Source organism: Pongo abelii, chromosome 14 (assembly GCF_028885655.2).
Source record: "Pongo abelii isolate AG06213 chromosome 14, NHGRI_mPonAbe1-v2.0_pri, whole genome shotgun sequence".
Classification (NCBI taxonomy): Eukaryota; Metazoa; Chordata; class Mammalia; order Primates; family Hominidae; genus Pongo; species Pongo abelii.
In genome coordinates, this window is record NC_071999.2 from 82,787,008 (window position 1) to 82,810,820 (window position 23,813).

General features: G+C 35.7%; 1 protein-coding gene across 21 annotated transcripts in view; it reads right to left on the reverse strand.

Annotated features, from left to right (window-relative positions):
* MYCBP2 (MYC binding protein 2) overlaps positions 1 to 23,813 on the reverse strand; it is a 276,766-nt gene that overhangs the window by 5,908 nt on the left and 247,045 nt on the right. For all 21 annotated transcript variants that reach the window (XM_054529141.2, XM_024230800.3, XM_024230799.3 and 18 more), the window contains 14 exons: positions 21,035 to 21,115; positions 18,992 to 19,258; positions 18,003 to 18,286; positions 16,400 to 16,496; positions 15,021 to 15,140; positions 13,007 to 13,108; positions 12,079 to 12,207; positions 11,586 to 11,718; positions 9,933 to 10,036; positions 8,625 to 8,813; positions 6,493 to 6,600; positions 5,071 to 5,280; positions 1,259 to 1,366; positions 445 to 610 (listed from right to left, as the gene is read on the reverse strand). In XM_054529141.2, coding sequence (XP_054385116.1) covers positions 445 to 610; positions 1,259 to 1,366; positions 5,071 to 5,280; positions 6,493 to 6,600; positions 8,625 to 8,813; positions 9,933 to 10,036; positions 11,586 to 11,718; positions 12,079 to 12,207; positions 13,007 to 13,108; positions 15,021 to 15,140; positions 16,400 to 16,496; positions 18,003 to 18,286; positions 18,992 to 19,258; positions 21,035 to 21,115 — 2,098 coding nt within the window. The remainder of the gene's footprint in view (positions 1 to 444; positions 611 to 1,258; positions 1,367 to 5,070; positions 5,281 to 6,492; positions 6,601 to 8,624; positions 8,814 to 9,932; positions 10,037 to 11,585; positions 11,719 to 12,078; positions 12,208 to 13,006; positions 13,109 to 15,020; positions 15,141 to 16,399; positions 16,497 to 18,002; positions 18,287 to 18,991; positions 19,259 to 21,034; positions 21,116 to 23,813) is intronic.

The window sequence follows — 23,813 nt, forward strand, 5'->3', positions numbered from 1 at the left end:
CTTTAATTCCCTTGACTTTCTGATGCTCACTACACTGCTGATTCCCAGCCATTCTAGATTAAATCACTTGTTCATTTTATGGCAATGGTTCCAGGCTTCCTTAAAAAAAAAAAATCACAGAATCCTTTTAAATGGTTCTGTAATATTGAACTTCATATGACTTTTTAGTGCTGAACAGCCATCTTTTCACCAATCCTTAGTAGACTTCATTCTCACTCCCCAAGAGATTTGCTCCATCACAGCTAACTTCTCACTCACGATGATGAGCTTGCTTCCTAATTCACCCAGAAAGTCATAAGCTTACAAGGATCAAGGAATTCCTCCTGCTTCTTTAGGCTAGTTTGAATTGAGTTTCTGTCACTTGAAACACAGCTTTCATATAATGTTTACATAAAACTATGGTATATAGATAATAATTGTGATTTTAAAATATTAAAAGCATACCTGCAGGACAGTGTGGTAGTTCTTCCTTAGGAATGCTAGTCATTCTTTGAAAATCATCATGACAAGCATTACAAAAATGTGTTGTTCCAAAACAGAAAAAAACAGCCACTGAACAGCAGTAGCGACATTTATATTCCAAAAAGTCTGTGCCATGTTTGGGACACATCTATAGCAAAAGAGAAGAGAAAGACACAAGATCATAGTGAGACTATTTCAATCTCACTTAAGATAGGCATATACATAGACAGCTCCTTAATTCATATTTTGAGGGCCTAGATAACTCTAAAAATTGATTGAAAAACTGATGATACACATGTTTGAAAACTAACAAATAAATATGTGGCTCTGCCCAAAAGGTCTGGACAAAGATCCAAGTTCTAATCCCATTTCCATCATAATCTATCTGATTTAATAAGCAAGCTACTTAATTTCTTTATGAATGTTTTATGGCCTGTCAAACTGAAAATTAATGAAATTAACATCTCTCATAATCTCACAGATGTACTGTGAACATTTCACTGAAGAGGGGAAAACCTAAAAGTTTCACTGCAGGTTTAAGAAACTAATAAAATAAGAAAATTTATTACATTGTTTAACTATGGTGATCATTTCATGGAAGACAAAATTATAAAATAAAAATATCACCCAAAGGAAATAATATATATGAAATAATGTGAAAAATTATACAACATGAACAAATATCAGAAAATACTGAGGAGAAAAGCCTGATTTACATTCCCACCATATTATTGTTTAAAAAATAATACTATTTAACATTTCTAAACTGTTGTTTCTAATAAAATGTTCTGCCTACCTGAGCCCTGGAAACATCAGAACAGGCACCACAAATGAGCTCTCTAGGATCATAATCATCTCCCTGTCCAGCCTCAGCATCGCAGCGAGCTTCACCACCAAAATATGCCTGTGGAGAAAACACATCTAGATTACAGCAGGAAAAAAGAAAACTCTGGCATAGGAGATACAGTATGGGCATAGTGAAAGTAAGATCAAGGGGTTTTAGAAAATACTACTATCTACTAGACCATCCCTTGAAATGCCACGTGCATGCCCATATTGCTTGCTGACTGTATGTAGGGTGGATCAGGGTAAGAAATAAAGCTATTTCTTCTTTCTTCCCCTCCTACCTTTCTTCCCTCCTTCCCTTCCTTCCCTTCTCTTCTCCTCTTCCTCCTCTCTCTCTCTCTGTTTCTTTGAGACAGGCTCTCACTCTGTTGCCCAGGCTGGAGCATAGTGGCACAATCATGGCTCCTGACAGCCTCAACCTCTTGGGCTCAGGCAATCTGCCCAACTCAGCCTCCTGAGTGGCTAGGATCACAGGTGCACACCACCCCACCATGCCCGGCTAATTGTGTAATTATTTGTAGAGACAGGGTCTCCCTATGCTGCCCAGGCTGGTCTCAAACTCCTGGGCTCAGGTGATCCTCCTGACTTGGCCTCCGAAAGTGCTGGGATTATTGGCATGAGCCACATGCCTGGCCTAAAACTATTTTGACTCTCAAATGGATTCAAGCTTAAAGTAGGGAGTTATATTGTCCTGTCAAAACAAAAAAGTATAATATTCCAAATAAATATCAACAGAATATTAAGTAGTAAAAGCTGTGCTTTTTTCAGGGTAAAGTTTGAGAAATTTTTCTCATTTTGAAATATTAAAATACATATCCCCTTCTACTGTTTTAATAAATATGCTTAGCAGTTCCCAATTTATAATACTGTAGAACAAAATATGCATAAAGTAATTAGTATAGAATTATAATTCCAAGGCTAATGGGAAAGAAAAAAGTAATTTTTTTTTCTTTTTTTATTATTATTATTATTATACTTTAGGTTTTATCTTCTGATCACACATTTTTTAAGAAGAAAAGGCCAGCTGGGCATGGTGGCTCACACCTGTAATCCCAGCACTTTGGGAGGGTGAGGCAGACAGATTCCTTGAGCTCAGGAGTTCAAGACCAGCCTGGGCAACATGGCAAAACCCATCTCTATCAAAAATACAAACAAACACAAAAATTAGCCAGGCGTGGTGGTGTGGACCTGTGGTCCCAGCTACTCAGGAGGCTGAGGTAGGAGGCTTGTTTGAGCCCAGGAGGTGGAGGCTGCAGTGAGCTGAGATCATGCCACTGCACTCCAGCCTGGGTGATACGGTGAGACCCCGTCTCAAAAAAAAAAAAAAGGCAAATTTGATAATCCTGTTCAGAATTCTGCTCATAGTTATAAAGTTATGCAATAGGCAGGAACTCAACAGTTTCCAGTACAGACACTTGAATAAATAGAATTTGAATAAATAAAATTATTATGAATAAATAAAATTATCATGATGGGTGATTTATCTGTATTTGCCCTGGGCAGAGGTTAAGTGAGGCCAAGGAACTGGGACAATTTGCATGCACTGATTGTCTCATAGTCAAAAAGCTATGTCCGGATTGGGAATAAACAAACTGAGTCAATATAAATCTATTATCTATACTAGAAAAACAGGTCCAAAGACAGGATCCATTGATGCAGAGGTTATAAACAGTCGGTCATTCACCAGCTAAACCTAACCCTGGAAGTATTTCGGTTTGTCTTGGGGACTGCTTACTCCAGCTGTTTCACTTTTCTATATCCTCTGCTTGGCTTCCTAAACATTTGACTGCTACCCTGTAATAGCACAATATTCATTTATAATGTTTAGTACATGAAACACACAGAAATACTATTTTATTGTTTGTAACAATACAAGCTTCATAAATGTGCACTATTGGGTGTGCATGTATTTATCTGCCTTTCTGGCTATCATCTCTCTACTTAGACATCCATTCATCCTCTGTATTTTCTTTTTGCTACATTGGGGGACTATGCACGTTTCTCATGTTGTCATTCTTTCACTCATTTATTCATTCTCCACTTAATTTTGTATCTAGTAAGTGCAAAGTACCAGAGACGGAAAAATGAAAAAACACAGTCTTTGTCCTCATGGAACTTATCAAGTAGGGCAGAGAGATAAGTGATCCAGTAGTCATAATGCAGAATAGGGAGTACTATGCTAGATGCCTGCAAGATACCAAAATCATGTGGTGGTGGTGTTGATGGAAATGAGATGGGGGCATGTTACAGAGGAGGTGAAACCTGAGCTGAAGCCTGAGGTATGACAAGACAGATTAGGCTCTGCATGACAGCATGTGTGTATGGGGTTGGGGGTGGCAGGTCAGAGTAAAATATGCAGGGGGAGGTAGAGAAGAGCATCCTTTGAACAGCAATGGCTTGTGCAATGGCATGCGGGTGTCAGTGGGTGAGCAGACAGGGCTGAGTTTGGGAAATGCAAGTTATTTGGTATGTGGCAGCAAATGGAGAGCAAATGGTAGCATCTTGGGAGATGAGACTGGAGAGTGAGACTGGGTTACCGTATTATAAGTAGAAGAGTGATCCAATTAGATTTTAGATCTAGAAGTATTAATTAGCAGCAGTGTAAGGGATGCAACAGAGGAATTAGAGGTTCTACACCCGAGCTCAGGAAGAAGGCTACTGTAATTACCAAGGAAAATGATTAGGTTTGCTGGAGATGTAATGGAAAGAAAAAAGGACTCAAGAGAGATCTGGAGACAGAATTGATAGGATAGGATTTTGTCAATAAAGATCAGAGATTGGTAAAGTCATTTTTTTTTTTTTTTTTTTGAGACAGGGTCTCACTATGTCACCCAGGCTGGACTGCAGTGGCACGAACACAGCTCATTGCAGCCTCAACCCCCTAGACTCAAGCGATTCCCCTGCCTCAGTCCCCCAAGTAGCTGGGACTACAGGCAGATGCCAACCTACCTGTCTAATTTTTGTACTTCTTGTAGAGATGGGGTTTTGCCATCTTGCCCTGGGTGGTCTCAAACTCCGGAGCTCAAGAAATCTGCCCACCTTGGCCTCCCAAAGTGCTGGGATTACAGGTGTGAGCCACTGTGCCCGGCCAAGATAGATGAATATAATACCTGACATGTGAATTCTGAAGTATGTGTGAGAGATCCAAATGTCTGGTACACAGTTGGTTATTTGTAACTAAATCTCAAAAATTTTGGGAGGTCATAAACGTATACATGGTACGTGAAGGTATAGATGTAAAAGAGGTCACCCAAGGTAAGGAAGTATTTATTAAGTAGGCAAAAGTGGAGCTCTAGGAAAACAAATATGTAAGGGGTAGGTTAAAAAAAAAAAAAAAAAAAAAAGAAGTAGTTAAAAAAAAAAAAAAAAAAAACCCAGAAAGGAAGGAGGACAGAAAAAGAGTGTGTTGTCCTGGAAGCCAAGGAATTAAGAGTTTTAAGGAAGGCATGGTTAGCAGAGTCAAGTGACAGAAGTTTATTCGAGAAGGAATTGCCCTGGGCCAACAGGTTATTACTGATGGGAAGCAGCTTGTATACAGAAATACTGCATGTTTTGAAAAGTTTGTTCAGGTTAAACAAAGAATCCCCAAACAAGTTAAGTAAACAAGTTTTACTGGAAACATTGGGAAACATTGTACCAAGCTATCTTATTTTTAACTTCAGGCTTAAGATGGAATAATTAGATATCACTGTACAATTTGAATTCTTAATCATATAGGTAAGCTCTAGTTTTTAAAACTTCTCAGTATAATTTATAGCATACCTTTCTGCATTTGTAGCAGACATAATATGCATATCTATTCATTGCATAGCCAGCTGGGTCATTATAAAACCTCACACCAGGAGTTGTGATAGCTTCACTCTTATGCAGACCTTCATATTCCAATCTCATTAAGGCTTTTCTTCTGACATCCTCATAGAGTTCTTTTATTGGATCAAGTAGGTCTTTTAGTACTATGTGATTAATTTTGTTCTGCAATAAAAAATGAACACTTTTTAGCAGAATCATTTATTAATCAACTCAACAAACACTTAGTATGCACCTAAGTGCCACGCATTGTGCTAGAAGATAACCAGACAGCACACATATTCTAAATAAAATGTCATTTGAAAAACATTCTGTAAAATCTTTAGAAGCCCATATTTTTCCAAGAGCAGGGAAAATGGGGCAAACGGGACACAGAGCCTGAAAATTCCATTTTATTAGCTTTATATTTCCTGAGTCTGAAATATATCTCCTGTTGCCCTAGCTATTGTGGAAATAAAGTTACCTTGTTGCCACAAATAAGACACGCTCTGTGTTTGTTTGTGTGTGTGTGTGTGTGTGTGTGTGTGTGTGTGTGATGCTTCCTTGAGAGAAGGCAGACGCCAGGTGACAGAAGTGAACAGGTAGTATTTGCTGTAAAACCTTCATGTATCTATTAATATTTGTAGCACCGTATGATAGGGGAGAGCAAAATACTACAATCTTTTTGATTATTCCTCAGTCTAGCTAGACAATGATTGTGCTAAGTCTTTCCATATTCTACCCTTTATATTAGTTTGCAAATACGAAGATAAGAAAATAGGGAGAGCTTAACAGAACAAAAAGGAGCGATGAATTAATAGGGAAAGTACTGCCACATTCTTCAAAAACAGCTTTTCGTTAATCATTATTAGCTTGCCAAAACAGCTTCCTACTTGCTGACTACCTTTGGTAGAAATGTGTCAAAATGCCAAGAACTTTCTCCTTATTTTAACTAAGCTCTAAAAGAATCTGTTCTAGTGGTACTGAGGGTTCTAATTTCACTGTTTAATGGCAGGTTTCAGTTTCTACAAACACCAGAGGATCATTCTTCTTTTTGGTAGTCGTTGTCATGTTATGTCAACTGAGCTCTCTGGTGGTCTGAGAGTAGAGATGCATGCCCTTTAATGCATCACGATGTTTAAATGAACTTTCTCATGTAATATGTTTAACAGAATGTAATCAGTTTTAAATGGACAATTACTGTTTTGAGATGCATTATAACAGAGAGATTATATTCTCAGGTTCCACATGAATGAGAAGGGAAAAAACTGCTAGGGGCTGGTGGGTAAAACATAAACTGGAGAGGAAACCAAGAGATAGTGACATATGTTTATTTTGAAAGGTGAAAAGAAAGAACAAAAGAAAAAGAAAGTACATGATTTCAGATTCTTTCCATACCTTGCAAATGGGACAAGATATAAATCCAAATGTTATCCTTGGGCCAAGCCATCGATTTTCTAATACTCGCCGACAGCACTGTAAGTGGAATATGTGACTACAATCCAGCTTAAATAAACAAAAGAAAAGGACATAAGCAAATATAATAATGACAGTTGAGTGTTTACATCAGTTTAACAGGGAGATTATTTAATGCAAGGCACTACTTAAAGCAGGTAAGAGAAAAATCAAGAAATTTACTATAATGAAAATTCATTGGGACACTGAAATTGGGACATTATTATTTACTAAATTTCATTATAGTAAATTGGGATACTATTAACTAGGCCTTCGGCTTCTCCTGCTTTTTAATATTCATGTATTAATGCCACCTACATAAAGTAAACCAGGTTAGGAAAAAAAGTAAAATTATTCAATTTTGTATCTCACAGAAAGAAGAAGAAATTACTGATTTATGATTTTCTTTTTTTTTTTTTCCAAAATTAAATATTTTTATTTGCTACAAGCAATTAAGGTTATTTATTTTATACTATCAAATGATGAAAATAGAAAAACCTTCTCTAATTTCTAAGTCAAAGAAATTTAAAACAAAACATTCATAAGTTTTAGCATCTAAATTTGCTCCCTGGAATGAACCATAAGCTATAACAATATCTAGCCCAAGAATTACTATGAAATGTGTTCATAAGAATTAAACTTATTTTTCCTGATGAGTACTAGGTTAATAAGAAAACAGAAATTACAACCAGATTTATTTTTTTCCTAAAGTGACCAAAAACTGAAGATGTAGAAAAACTAAACTGAAAGGCTTACAACTTTGTTTGCTAAAGAACAGGTGGTATTATGTTTCTGTTTATAAAATAATTACTTGGAGATTATTAAAAGAAACATGGAAAACCAAGAAAATTGGCAAAATTAATCAGAACCCATTATCTACAATGCAGAAATAATTACTATTTCTGTATTTCATTTCTGTATGTCTAAGAAGTATGCAAAAATGTTTTTATATAATACATATTTAAACTTTCACATGCTGCTTCAATGAACTTCAACTTTAAATCATAAAGATGTTCTTATGTCATTCATTTTCTGTATTTTCACTTTTTAGTATTATGTAATATGCCAATGAATTGTAATTTATTTGAGGACTTCTTTAATTTTTGGCCTTTAGGGTTCCAAGTTTTTACTGTTTTTTTTTTTTTTTTTTTTTTTTTTTCTTTTATTATTATTTATTATTATTAAACTTTAGGTTTTATGGTACATGTGCGCAATGTGCAGGTAAGTTACATATGTATACATGTGCCATGCTGGTGCGCTGCACCCACCAACTCGTCATCTAGCATTAGGTATATCTTTCTTTTGGAGACTATTATTATCTTGGAATCATGAGAACTGAAAATACAAGCAATGGGCAAAAGTTAAAAAAACCTATTTAGTGCACAGTAACTTATGTATGTATAGAAGTATGTATCATTATGTATAGATCAATTATATAATGTTGTAAAAATACCATTCTGGATTTTGGAAATTAAGAAGAACCTTAGCTACTGGGGGATAATCTAATTATTTTCCCCTGGCTTCTGAACATTTTATACATTCTGTTGATTACAGAGGCTCACACAAATCACAAATTAAAGCTGAGCATACAACATAGAAAGCACAGCATAAAGAGGCAGAATTTGCTCCTCATTAGCCTGGTACATGTATAGATTAAAAGAACACTTCTGCCTAGTGATATAAAAAAAGATGTCAATCAACTGCTTTTTTCTGAGACAGAGTCTCGCTCTATCGCCCAGGCTGGAGTGCAGTGGCGCAATCTTGGCTCACTGCAAGCTCCGTCTCCTGGATTCACGCCATTCTCCTGACTCAGCCTCCTGAGTAGCTGGGACTACAGGCACCCGCCACCGCGCCCGGCTAATTTTTTTGTATTTTTGTAGTAGAGACGGGGTTTCACTGTGTTAGCCAGGATGGTCTCGATCTCCTGACCTCGTGATCCACCTGCCTCAGCCTCCCAAACTGCTGGGATTACAGGCGTAAGCCACTGCGCCTGGCCTCAATCAACTGTTTATTTGACAAATATATTCCCCATCTTAATGTCTGGATACATTCAATACTTTAAAAGCTGAGGCAACCTGTATGGCTGGTGCTGCCGAGAGCGCTTCGGTGAAACATATCATGCACATGTCATCGGCGTCTTGCTTCAGGCTTGTGGCACTTTTGTCACAGCCGTGTAGACAGGGCAGACAGTGCTCTTCGTTTTTAACACCCCCGCATGGATGGCCACAAGGATGCGTCTTACTACAGGCTATCTTAGCATATTCCTGTTAAAGATGAATTACAATGTTACACAAGTATGTAAAAAAGCACACATTCTGGTAATTTTCCTTATTATATAAATTTCCAAAGATTATTTTCCCACAGGAAGTATCTATGCAGACCAAATAACAACAAAGTAAAGTTATTTCTAATATTTGTTTGAATATAAATTAGGCTTCTTAACAAAGTTCTTTTTTTTTTTTTTTGATGCGATTCTTAAAAAATGCCACTCTCTATAAAGGGAATGCTGATAAGTGAATTATAATTTCATATTTGTCATCATGCACAGCTATAAAGCAAAAAGTTCCTGGCTGGGAGTCGTGGCTTACACCTGTAATCCCAGCACTTTGGGAGGCCGAGGTAGGCAGATCACAAGGTCAGGAGTTCGAGACCAGCCCGACCAGTATGGTGAAATTCCATCTCTACTAAAAATACAAAAATTAACCAGGCATGGTGGTGCGCACCTATAATCCCAGCTACTCAGGAAGCTGAGGCAGGAGAATCGCTTGAACCCGGGAGGTGGAGGTTGCAGTGAGCCACGATCGCGCCACTGTACTCCAGCCTGGGCGACAGAGCCAGACTCTGTCTCAAAAAAATAAAAAATAAAAAAAGTTCCCCAATGTATAATTTCCTAGTCACCACTCCCCGCATCACCAAAATGTGGATTTTTTTTTTAAAAGGTACCTCTCACTCTCTGAGCATATCCACATTCTTATTAAATGAATTGAGAAACCAAAAACATTTGGACAACATAGAATATGTTTATATATGTTCAGGACTGAAGAACTCTTAGATGTTGAAAATGTATTTTAAGGAAATAAGTGAATAATGTGTGTAAGAGATAAAGGAAATACAGTTCATAAATTTTTAACTGTTTCTAATACAAAAGCAGATATTAAATACATATGATCATGGTCACTGAGAAACACAAAAAGAGTGTGGTTTGGGCTTGAGAGCCTTATGTGACCCATTCTCCAACTTTGGTAAGGCATTTGATGCTTCACATAGGTAATACACTCATTTAGGAAGCTGGAGTGACGCTGAACTAAAACTCTTATCTGTATGAAGTAAAGGTGTCACAGGGAACATGGACAATGGGATGGCCTGTGTCACTATATACCCACCTGGCAATCTGCATCAGAACAAACACTGCCAACAGCAGATAACTCTGTTCCACTCCTGGAACCACAGAAGCGACATGCTTCTGAGCTACTCGTGGTGGGTTTGCCTAGGTTCAAACAGAAAAATAAAAATCCTTCTTGTGGATATGTTTTCTAGATATTTTAACAGAACTAAATTTTAAAAAGCAAACTAGGTTTGTATCAGTTGCTATCCTTGGGAAATCAGCCTGACAGTTTTAGAACGGAAGGTTTCTAAGTTGTCCTAATTATAAAGTAAATAATGACACACAAAAAAAGAACTTAAAGACCTATCTGAAGCCAAATACATTCTCGACTAATATTTTTTTTCAGCGAAAGAAACAGACTAGACTTCTAGTCGAGTTACCAGACTAAGCAGATGTGACAAGCCCCTGACTCCAAATGTACAATACCATAAAAAATACGATAACCAAAAATTAAATAAAAATACACAGAAGTTAGGGAAATCTTTAACTATCTTTATATAACAAAATCATAAGGCATAGTATAAAGCCTATCATCAGGGTATGAAACTTGAAAAACAGAATTCCTACCTCAGGAATGCTGCAATTTGAAAAGGAATTTAAATATGTTTGAAATACTTAAAGAAGAAACAGAATCAATAAAACAAGAACAGAGCAATAAGAAAAAGAACGTGAAGATTTGAAAATTACAGACCAAGCTGATTTTTAAACACAGATATAAAAATCTAACTATAATTAATATCAATATATTGAATTCAGCAATATTTACAGAAAAATCTATTTAAAAAGGACGGTTTACAAGGATGGTTTGACATTAGAACATTTATTAATGTAATATACAGCACTGACAGATTATAGGAGGAAGAAATCAACTATGAGAAAAGAAGGTCATGCTCTTGCAGCATGAAAAGTCATCCTAGAATTAAATTGATTCCGATTTACATCTAACTCCAACACTGGAAGTTTGTGTCAGTCAAATGGCAGACTGCAGATGTGCTGAAAACTGAGAATTTGTAAGATTCAACATAACTTTGAACTAGGAATATACAAAATTTACTTTAGAAAAACAGCAAAATGAAAACTATGTTTTAGAGATAAAAATACATTTAACATACATAAGTTACTTTTTGTTTTATGCCTATTCATTTTTGTTAATTATTTTATTGCTATCAATGGAAACAGTACCATTCACAAAAACTTCAGAAGCATTAAGTCTACAAAAACCTCTAAATATCATAAAATCATACAACCTTATAATAAATAGAGATCTTAGTGATCATCTAGTGCAGCAATTTTTATTGTGGGGCAACAACTAGCAGAACTAGAAGAGAATTATCAATAGAAATGTATTTTATCTATGGAGCCCCATTAGTTGTGACCCTCTTACTTTATAAATGAAGTCAATGAGTTCCAGAGAGGTTAAGTGACTTGCTGGACACCACACAGCTAGTTAGTGGCAAATCAGGTTTCTTGACTTTTGGTCTAATGCTCTCTTCACCATACAACACTCTATATATTTAGTAAATATATAGATCAATGATGCCATAATTAAACAGCAGAATATCACTCAAAATTATTCACAATTTAATCAGTTGGCATGGTTTAATCTTTTTTGTGGGTTTTAAAGGCATGGCTCAATCTTTAAACCTTTTACCTGTGTGTTCTCGGAATTCCACCATTGCCTTCATTGTTTTAGAATCTGCCAGTGCCATCAACCAGAACAATTTGGTTCTACCACAACCTTCATGAAGGTCAACCTTTATAGCTTCTTCTTCTTCTTTGAAGACCTATTATTTCATTAAAGAACAGGGAAAAATATGCTTATTTATCACTCTGAAAGGAAGAGTATAAAATTTAATTATTCAATAATAATAATGGCTTTCATTTAAGCACCCTAAGAAGTTTTGAATATTTCCAATCTTCTCTTTAATCCTCACAGCAGTCCCTTTTTTATAAATGGAGAAATTAAGTGTTTCTAAGGATAAAACAACTTGCTATTTATAGATGGTAAGCGAGACAGCTGTGAACTCAACCAAGGTCTTTGATTCCAAAGTCCACTTTTTCCCCCTACTACACCAAGCCTCTTTCACACATTTATTTCAAAATTCACTGAACATATTTTATGCTCCAGAGACAAAAATCTTCACCTGTCTTTGATGAGTTTTGGTTCTTCGATGAAGGTGAAGGAATCTGTCACAGTCTGTACATAAATTTCCACAGACATTGCATAAAATGATTGCTGCAGTTTCACCATCATCATGGTTATCACACATAGGCTAAAATTAGACATTTCCACATGTTACATTAGATTAACAAGAAAGTCTGAGACTCTCACACAAATTGAATGTAATTTATTTACAAAAATAAACTGTTATTCTGAAGTCTATTAAGAATTTAGAATCTGACTATTAAACAGAATTATTGCAAATGTACTTAACTATAAAAATCTCTCAAAACTCCAAATCCAATCATTAATGTGCTTTGCAGGTTCAATGATTAATACAATGAACAGGTATACTTTGTTACTTAGAGACTTAAGAAATGTCTGCCCCATTATATATCTAAACATTCTGTATGCCAAAGGAAGAAACTGTTTATTTTTGAAACTTGAACGTTAATAAGAAAATGGTGAAAGGGCCTATATAAAGTTTTCCTTTCTAGTGAACTTAAAGATATCCATCAAACCTACTTAAGTATATATGTGAACAGGTGGTGTGTCATGTTGCCTGTGTTATTGCTTTATTTCCTTCCTACCATAAGACTGATTACATTTTAGTAAAGTATCTAGTCACTGAATCAGACTCTGACTAAAAATAAATTTTGATATGATGCAAACATGACTCAGAGAAGAAGAAAGCTCTTTAATACACTTAAATAAAAGCCCCTAAAGTTTCCATATACTATGAAGAAAGGACTCTCTGAAATAGACTTGTGAGATGAACTTGGCCGACACAATCTTTCAAGAGATCCACTAACTGTTTATGTTGATGTGTTTTTTGTTTGTTTGTTTTTAACCTAAGCTAAAGCTTACTGTAAAGGACAGCAAGATAAATTCTTACAAAACTCTGATCTTACCATTTGTTTTTGTTGTCCATCCTTTCCCATCCATCTCCCCGAGGAGAGACGATCTACGTGGTCCTGATCAAGAACACATAGGGATGCGAGAGCAAGCCAGAGCTGTTGAAAGGGAAGGCTGTTACACCACTGAATTTTTAGGAAAGACTTACGAAATGCTGACTGTGACACATCACAACAGCTCAATAAATGCTGGCTGATTTTGAAAATACATAGATACTCAGTGGCACTCACGTCTTCCTGATGTGGTAGCAGGCATACACGATCACTGCCCTATGTGCCATGTACACAGGAGGCACTCAGATATCTACTGAACAAGTGACTGTTTCTCTGATGAACCACCCTGTCTTCTATCTGACAAATAAAATTATCCTTTATTGGTCTACTATATAAACAACATATGAATAAATGAATTGGCATATTTAATATTTACTGTACTAATGTCTTCTGAATATTTTTCCATTTAGTATCATTAAATGCCAAAGAAGGTGGTACAGCAACTGCTAAATTGTGTACAGTCCCATGAGTAGTCAGGTACACATTAAATCCTTCTAGATAATAAAAGTTCCTCAGAAGTCTTTGTTGCCCCTTGTTACCCCAGAAAGCCTAATACTATACTCGGTACACTTTGTCAGAAATACATACATGTCTAAAAGCTTTAGAAAACCGTTCTCCAAAATAGGGCCGGGCACAGTGGCACATGCCTGTAATCCCAGTACTTTGGGAGGCCAAGGTGGGTGGATCACCTGAGGTCAGGGGGTCACGACCAGACTGACTAACATGGTGAAACTCAGTCTCTACTAAATACAAAAAAATTAGCCAGGTGTGGTGGTGCATGCCTGTAATCCGAGCTACTTGGGAGGCTGAGACAGGAGAATCGCTTGTACCTGCAGGCGGAAGCTGCAGTGAGCCAAGATCGTACCATTGCACTCCAGCCTGGGCATCAAGAGTGAAACTCTGTCTCAAAAAAAAAAAAAATACAACTGTTCTCAGAAATAGTTAAAAATTTCTGAGGCTTAAAGGGTAAGCTTCAGTTTTATATCAAATGATATATCCCCTTCATTAATGAAGAATAGAAAATGACTTAACTAGCTCAACTCTAAGAAGTGCATGTGAGTGTTATTGGATACAGAAAGCAAGAGATGTTAAAATAGGGACAGAAAAATAGGAAAAGAAATAATGCATGCAAGGAGGAAGGGGAATGCAGACTGAAAGAAAGCAATACATGAGTGGTGGGAAAGGATTACTGTCAAAAATACCTATTTCAGGTGTCACAGTCAATAATAGCAAGATAGCATAAATGGACTTTTTCTGCCCTAGAGATACACAGTTTATCTTCTTTTTCAGATTTCTGAGGATTAACCTAAGCAATTTTTACCAGCATTCACTTCTTCCTAATGTTGTCAAACTGCCCTGCTTCAAGGAAATCTCAAATTTCTTGTGGAAGTATATGGGACATGAAATCTAGTAGGTTAAAACTTACTATAAATGTGTCATCTGAAGAATGCAATCTCATTTCCTCAAAGATTTCCACCCTGACCCTGCCCTGGATAAGCACTTCTTGCTTTTTAGAAGTAAGACCTATAAATCCTGTAAGTAAGTTACAGGGCTCTACATTAGGAACAACCAGGCATAGGCAGGGGTCTCGTCTCCAAAGGACCTTCGGTCTATCACGGCATAATGCTGGCACTAAACTTACTGTGGTAAACTACAGTAAATAGATCATTAGAAAGACAACACACAAACAATGTACAATGTAATCAGCCTTTTCTAACCATGTATCCTCGGCTTCCTAAACAATAACAAAAACAAGTGACACAGAAGACATAACAGTGAGAAGTAATGACTAGTTCATAATATAAAAGCCCTTTATACTTTTTCAATAAATACAGTATTTGGTTAAAAAATAATTACGTTGACTTAGTGATTAAAATTTGTTTAAATCGATTACTAAAAAAGAACACGCAATGATACAGACCAAATTTAAAACAAAACAAAACAAAGCAAAACCTACTCTAGTTGTTGCAATACATCTCACTGGAGACCTAAATTCTTCTTCCATCTTGGTCAAGGCAATGATGGTTTCTGCAATAGCATTTTTTGTCACTCGGGACCAAGCTTCTGACAGATGACCCTATTGAGCAGAACAGAATATTTTAATAAGTGACCAGAAATGTATTATCATAGTAAATTCTTTTTTCTTAAATAACATCTCCTATCAAAGGAAATATTTGTTTTTAGTGAGACCATGGAATTTTAGATCATGGGCACAGACTTTTGAACTAAAATTTCTTTAGTTCAATTTCCTATGGAAAATTCAACTTCTAATCATCATTTTGATATTTAAAAATAAATAAATAAAAAAATAAGTTCTCAATACTCTTTTCCTGGAAATCAAAGGCAATTACTCTCACATCTGATAAAAACATAACAGAAATACTAAGGTTATCTATGTTTGAGAAGTTTGTCACTTAGCATAAAATTTACACAGTGAAGCTAACTGCTTTAGATGAGTATTACAGGAACCTAAAATATAAACAGGTTCAAACTGCAACTACCTTTATTTGCTACCTTGATTTGTAATGAACATTCAACTATCATATAATTTAGGTGTTCCTAAATATTACTCCTAAATATTTTAATTCAATGAACACCCTGAGAAAGTCTGTTTGCCACAGAGGTTGAGAAAATATCCACGCTGTTGGGAAAAGTGATAGAACTTCATCTTTCCCCCAGAAAATCCTCCCACTTCTCATATCCACGTGATTTAAGGGGCAGTTCAATTCCTCCTCCTTCTCCAAGCTGCCTTCTATTCCTTCTGACTCTACATTCCACACTATCTTGTCCTTCTCAGGCTGCCCTCCTAGAAATACAATACAATGTGTGGAAAACGACAAGGAGCAACTAATCAGAGCCAGGCATTCTGTAAAGTAACTCCCTGTCCTCCACACTCCCAGATCTCCTTTGGAAGCCACCATCTTAAGACAGAGGGTATAGGACATTAATAAAGAAGAATAAAGGGTTTAAAAACCATGAGGACTGAGGAGAATGAGAAACTTCCACTTTCGAGAGCTCTCTTCCTCTTTTTTTCCTTTAGGTTTTTTGAATCAAGTTCTTTCTTAGGGTCTGAAAGAGCATATTTTATTTTATTAGATTTTAAAGTCACGTAACAATTCCCACACAAATTAACTGCAAAATTTGAAATGAACATGGTTTACATAAATGACAAATTATCACTCACTGAAAAGACAAACAGCATGATAGTTAACATACTAAAAATAGTCTTTAAGTTACACTAATCTACATCTCCTACCAGTTCAGCAGAGTAAGCTGCTTTGTGTCAGCTTCCTGCCGCACTTCACTGCCAAAACAGTCAGAAGAATGGGAACTTACTGCTGCCATATCCTTGATAAGTTTAATGATGATCTCTGAGATCTGGGTAGGGGTTGAGCCCTTCATCCACCAATGACTTTCGCCTCGTCGGAGATAACTACAAGAAAAATTAGCACTTAAAAAGCCAATAAATTATCAGTAGTAGTAACAAATGAAAAAGATGAAAATGTTATTTCAGAATGCAGCATTTTAGATTTTTAAGTGACTGAATCAATTAAAACATTTAAAAAGAAAATTCATCAAACCATTACCCCAAACCCCAAGACAGCAGTTAAGGTGATTTGAGTTCCCCTTCAAGTATTTCTTTGTTTGCACATTATTTCTGTGTGCATCTTTTAGAAGTACAGTCCAGGGACCACACACGACTTATTTCTAGGGCACATGCGGATAATGTGGAGCTTGTGCCAGAATATAAATTCACTGTATCACTAAGCACACTACTATTAGTTCAGCTGACTTTTTTCCTAGCAAGACTACGATGTTATCTGCATATTGTCATGGATTGGCTCTACAAGTAGCACTGTTCAGATGTCTCGTCTCTAATTCTCTACTGTTACACACAATTACAGAATATTCTTACATATATACCTTGGTGCACATGCATGAAAGTTTTAGAAGTAGAATTGGTAGGTCAAAAGATATGCATATTTAAAATATAGTTAGATATTATTAAACAGATATCCAAAAAGGCTGCAGCAATTTATATGAGATAAAAATGCCTACTTCCTCATAATGTTGCCAAAGCATCAAAGATATTTTGCAATTATTTTAATCTACATTTCTCTGATTGGTAGTGAGGTGTTTTCATTTGTTTACTGGCATTTATAAGTTTTTTTCTGTGAACTGACTACTGGCATTTATAAGTTTTTTTCTGTGAACTGACTACTGGCATTTATAAGTTTTTTTCTGTGAACTGACTGTTCTTGTCATTTATTATTCTTATCAATTGTTTGCCTTTTTAAAATTGATTTGTAGTCATTCTTCTATATTATGCTAATAAGTCATTGTCTATTATATAGGTTTAAGTATTTTTCTAAGTTATTTGCCTATATTTTAAAACATTTAAATATTATCACCTATCAAGTAATTTTCATTTTTATATAGTCAAATCTATAAATATCTTCCTATATGACTTTGGGTTCTGTGTTTTGTTTAAGAAGGTCTTATCAAATTGAAGATTACAAAAATATTCTTCCATAATTTGTCCCTGTACAGTTTTAAAAAGAAATGTACATAATGCTTTAATTGACCTGAACTTTACTTTATTCCCCCATGTTTATTTCTTTTTATTGTGGCAAAAAAACATATTAACTAAAACTGAAGTTTAATTTTGTATATGATGAGAGGTAGGTTATTTAGAATTTTTTTTAACGTGGATATCCAAATATTCTGACATCACATATTCAGCCTACTTTCTATTCCCTACTAATTGTGAATGACACTTTTATTATATACATGACATTCTTTTTAGATATTAGCCAGTTGTTTATGGATTTTATTTGGTGAGTAACCTAACAAGGTAAAATTTGAAATTATATCTTAAATTTCTGAACAGTAGCTCACTCTATTCTGTTTTGGTACTAAAATAGAGGCAATAACTAACCTGGAATTGAAAATCATCGGAAGAGTAACTGTTGTAACTCCTTTGCCCACAGTGGTACCAGCTGTTCCAGTGATGGTGGTTCCTTTGGCTTTTAGCTGTACAGTGAGTGCTTTGGCAATGCATCCTAGAAACATGTCCAAGATACCCAGCTTATTCCAGTCTCCTTTCTCTGTTGAGTGAATGATATCACTGATATCTGCTGGGGGGAGGGATTTCACTCCTATGATGCTGGCCAGACGACTAGGGGTTACTTCAGGCAAAACTCTTCTTAGTAAAGAGGTTACCTGGTAAGAAAAATAAAATGAGAGAATTCCATGTAAAGACTAATGTTTTAACGTTTTCTTTTCTTTTTTTTTAAGACAGGGTCTTGCTTTGTTGCCCAGGTTGGAGTGCGGTGGAGCAACCACAGCTCACTGCAGCCTTGAACTCCTAGGCTCAAGGGATCCTCCCAGCTTTGCCTCCCAAAGTGCTGGGATTATAGGCATAAGTCACTGTACCCTGTCCCAGGCTTCATTTTTTAATGTACCTAACTACCATTCTGTAACTTCAAAATCTTTAAGAAAAGAAATATGATTTAAACACTATTTTACATTTTGTGAAGGAAGAAAATATGATATACATACTATTCAAATGGTAATAGTAGTGGTAATTACTAACCCAAGGCAGCACGAAAAAAAATACCTTTTCTTTCTGGTCAGGGCTAAATGACACCATATATTTCATGGTAATATGGTAATCAGTAGCCAGAATACTCTTTTATCACAATACATTAATAAAATGGAACATATTTTACTATTCTATACTCTCACTATAAACAGTAAAAAAAAAAAAAAAAAAAAAGGAGCAAAATACAGGCCCCAAACAAAATATAACAAAATACAAAATAAAAATCTATACTTAGGGTCCTTAGATAATTCTCTTTGCATTGCAACTTTTAACAATGTTTCAAGTAACAAAAGCAATGGAAAGGCTGTAGTGTGATCAGTCACCTGTCTCTGGACTCTAGGAGAGGCTGTGTGAAGCAGTGAGAAGAGATCCTGAAGCAGAGTTAGCTGTTGAGCCAGATACTGCCGGCCAACGTTAGAGCCACTCAGTGCTAAAACCATAGAGAGCAGCTCAAAGCAGTAGGCATCAGAGGAGGCATCTTCATCATTTGGCTGAGAATTGGCATTTTCTTTGCTTGATATAGCATGTTCCCATTCTTCACGGACTCTGGTAGCTTCCATGCGAATAGCTTGGACAATATGAGCACACACCTATTTAAAGTTAACACAGAACATGTAAAAATATAGGGAAAGTTTGATTTACTACTCCTAGCAAAACAAGCAAACAAAGGAATAAGACAAGAATGTAAACTGATACTCAATTTAATACTATTCTCCCAGTTAATTCTCCATCATATGTCATTCTCTTAACTCATCTGAGAAACAAGTAAAGCTAGGGGAGCCACAATAAAAATGGAAATATTTAAATCAACTACTATGTGCAAACTGATTATATACAAGTTATTAATGCCTATGCTTACAGTTTAGCACATCAAAAACCAATCACCATATTTTATCACTGAAGGCACTTTTTCTTATGGTTTACCATTATGTTCATAAGGTGCTTTATAGCTGATAAGATTCACAATACTGAAATTATACATGACATTTTACAATTGAAAGCATCTAAGATTCAGTGAAACACTGCTAGAAAGATAACGCAAAAATAAATTCATGTTGTAGTTCATTGAAAAGAATAGTAGTGTAGAAAGTTAGAATAGGGCCGGGTGCCGTGGCTCACGCCTGTAATTCCAGCAATTTGGGAGGCCGAGGCGGGCAGATCATGAGGTCAGGAGATCGAGACCATCCTGGCTAACACGGTGAAACCCCGTCTCTACTAAAAATACAAAAAAATTACACCTGTAATCCCAGCATTTTGGGAGGTCAAGGCGGGTGGATCATGAGGTCAGGAGATCGAGACCATCCTGGCTAACACGGTGAAACCCCGTCTCTACTAAAAATACAAAAATATTATGCCTGTAATCCCAGCAGTTTGGGAGGCCGAGGCAGGTGGATCACGAGGTCAGGAGATCGAGACCATCCTGGCTAACACGGTGAAACCCCGTCTGTACTAACAAAAAAAAAAAAAAAAAAAAATAGCCAGCCGTAGTGGCAGACATCTGTAGTCCCAGCTACTCCGGAGGCTGAGGCAGGAGAATGGTGTGAACCCAGGACGCAGAGCTTGCAGTGAGCCGAGATCACACCACTGCACTCCAGCCTGGGCAACAGAGCGAGACTTCCTCTCAGAAAAAAAAGTTAGAATAATACATTAATTTAAAATCAATATTTTATTTGACTTTTGAAGTGATATTTTTATGTTATGTAGCACCCCATTATATAAACAATATAGTGCTATTTCCTCACCTGGTTATATTTAAAAATATTAACACTGGTATAGTTAACACTGTTAATTGCTCAGCCAACACACAAAAGAATGGGGGAAAAGAAATATGGGAAATGCAAATTAAATCTGATATAGCTGGGTATTTGACACCAACTAAAAAATCTACCCATAACAAACAGCAGCAAGGTAAGCAAGTTTTCGTAAGTAAAATCTTTAAAATGATGAAGGTATGCCAAAATACTCATTCCTCTCTAAAAAATGGCAGGCACATTCTGCAGGACCTATAAAAGGGAGAGCATAAAAAAGCCTTCATAAATTTTTCAAAATACTTTATACCAAGCTCATCCAACCTGCAGCTGGGGGACTGCATGTGGCCCAGGATGGCTTTGAATGTGGCCCAACACAAATTCATAAACTTTCTTAAAGTATTAGGAGATTTTTTTTCTTGCAAATTTTTTTTTTAAGTTCATCAGCTATTGTTAGCGTTAGTGTATTTTATGTGTAGCCTAAGACAATTCTTTTTCTTCAAATATGGCCCAGGGAAGCCAAAAGATTGGACATCCCTGCTTTATACCCAACAAACAAACAAACAAACAAACACACACACAAAACTAATGAAGACAAAGAAATAGCTATTAACCAACCTGTTTTTGTAAGTTAGTCAGCTTACTCCTGCTGAATATGATTCCAACCATATGTTCTTTCAGGTCAGCATCTGATGTTGCCTTTACATAGAAAAAGAGAAAAAAAAAAGAATGAAGTGGTCTCTTTAAATAAAATTTGTATATTTGATATTTCAAAGTATCTTGAGAAATAATTTTGTGTATATATTTCTAAAGTAAATTTATTTTAAATTGAGGCTTATAATACTAAGACAAAGGATAAAGTTTGAAATAAAAAGAACAAAATCTCAGAACTTAAGAAATTCAGAGAAGTATATTCTTCTTTCACAAATTTCTTTAATGTAGTCAATTTGAGTCGCTTTGATTAAATCTATTTCTAAATGGTAAACATTATTAGTTCACATCCCACATTTAATTGTTTGAAGAACAATCCAGGAAAATAACATTCGTTTAAAAGGAAAGTGTCCTAACAAACCTCTGTGATGATGGTGGTCTTAAATTAAGCTATTGGAACACCAACAGTCATCAAAGAAATGTATCATAAGGAAAAAAATAAAGGCTAAAATTTTATAGGGCTTATTATGTGCACGCTGTTCTTCTAAGTGCCAGATATGTATATATATACATGTGCACACGTACACACACACACACACAAATCTTATTTAATCTTCGCAACAACCCCAGAAGGTAAACTGTAATATTTTGCCTACTTTACAGGTAAGAAAACTGAGGTAAGAAACTCTTTTGTTTAAGAATCAAAAATGATGCTTGGTTTTACATTTCTTAGGATAGAGAGCCAGAAGAGAATGTTCCTTTCGCCCTAACAATGAGGAAAAACCTGATCATCTACAAAACCAAAACTTTTTTTTTGGAGTCCATCAGAATGTTGAGATCAGCTACCAGGTAGAATGAATTCCAAATAAACAAATCCAGTTAGTTGGATACTTCAAAACTCTTCTTTCAGTACTTAACAGAACAAGTAAACAAGCAAAAAATCAAAAACCAGTAAGGCTCTTAAAGACTTGAATATTAAGGCTCTTAAAGACTTGAATATTATTGATCAACTTGAACTAACTGATATTTATAGAAACCCTCAGAGAACAACTGCAGAGTTCACATTTTTTTGAAGTGCACATGGACATTCACTAAAATAGACTACATTATAGGCCAGAATCCAAATCTTAACAATTTTAAAAGGACTGAAATTATATCAAGTATACAGTTTGACCACAATAAAACTGAACCAGAAATTAATAATAGAAAGCTAACAGGAAAATTCCCAAATATTTGGGAATTAAACAAGGTGCTTCTAAATTACCCAAGGGTCAAAGAAGAAATCAAAATGGGGCTGGACACAGTGGCTCACGCCTGTAATCCCAGCACTTTGGGAGGCCGAGGTGGGTGGATCACGAGGTCAGGAGATCGAGACCATTCTGGCTAACGTGGTGAAACCCCGTCTCTACTAAAAAAATACAAAAAATTAGCTGGGCATGGTGGCGGGCACCTGTACTCCCAGCTACTTTGGAGGCTGAGGCAGGAGAATGGCATGAACCCGGGAGTCAGAGCTTGCAGTGAGCCGAGATTGCACCACTGCACTCCAGCCTGGGTGACAGGGCGAGACTCCATGTCAAAAAAAAAGAAAAGAAAAAAAAAAAAAAGAAATCAAAATGGGAATAAGAAAACATTGTGAATTGAATGAAAATAAAAACAGAATACCCCAAATTTGTGAAATGCAGCTAATGTAGTGCTTAGAAGAAAATAATAGCATTAAATACTTAGATGAGAAAAGAAAGGTCTTGGAGTCTATGATCTGATCTTGGACCTTAAGAAGTCAGAAAAAGATGAACAAATGAATACAAGGCAAACATAGCGAAAGAAATAAAGATGTGATCATTAAAAGAAGCAAAAATAGAGGAAAATCAATGAAACAAAAAGCTAGTTATCTGAAGAGATCAAACTGATGAATCTTTAGAGAAACTATTTCAGAAAAAAAGAATGAAGACACACATCACCAAGAGACATCACTACAGGTTCTACAGATATTAAAAAGACATAAGGGTATATTATGAACAACTTATGGCAATAAACCCAGAAACTTAGATGAAATGGACAAACTGCTTGAGTGTCAGAACTACTAAAGCTCACCCAAAAAGAAATAGATAACTGAAACAGCTCTGTTATCTACTAAAGAAAGTGAATTTTTAGAATAGAGCATTTATTTTGCTACTTAAGTACTAGTTAGATTATATATGAGTCTCTTTTAGATAGTTCTTTCATCTTACTCTTGTTTACTTCTTTCATCATTTATTTTTGCTTTTTAAAAACATCTTTATTGAGATATAGTTCACATACCATGCTATTCATCTATTTAAAGCATAGAATTCAATGGTTTTTAGTACATTCAGCTATGTGCAACTATCATCAGTCAATATTACATCATTTTTATTACCTCTAAAAGCAGCACTATATCATGTAGCTACCATCCCCTAGTTTTTTTTTTCACTGAAGGAAAATGAACTGTATACAAGCTAGTATCACATGTTGACTAAAATGCATAGCAATATATGGATTATCTTACTGAATAAAAGAAATGAAGAAAGAGAAACATATAAAGGTACCACTGTGCTCTTGTATGGGTGACAGAGTTAAGACCAGGTCTCTTAAAAAAGAATCCATTCTGATAGAAATTCTCAGCAAACTAGGAATAGAAGAAAACATTCTCCAATCTTATTAAAAACATTCACCTCCAAAAAATCTACAGTTCACATCACACTTAATAATGAATGGTTTATACTTTCTT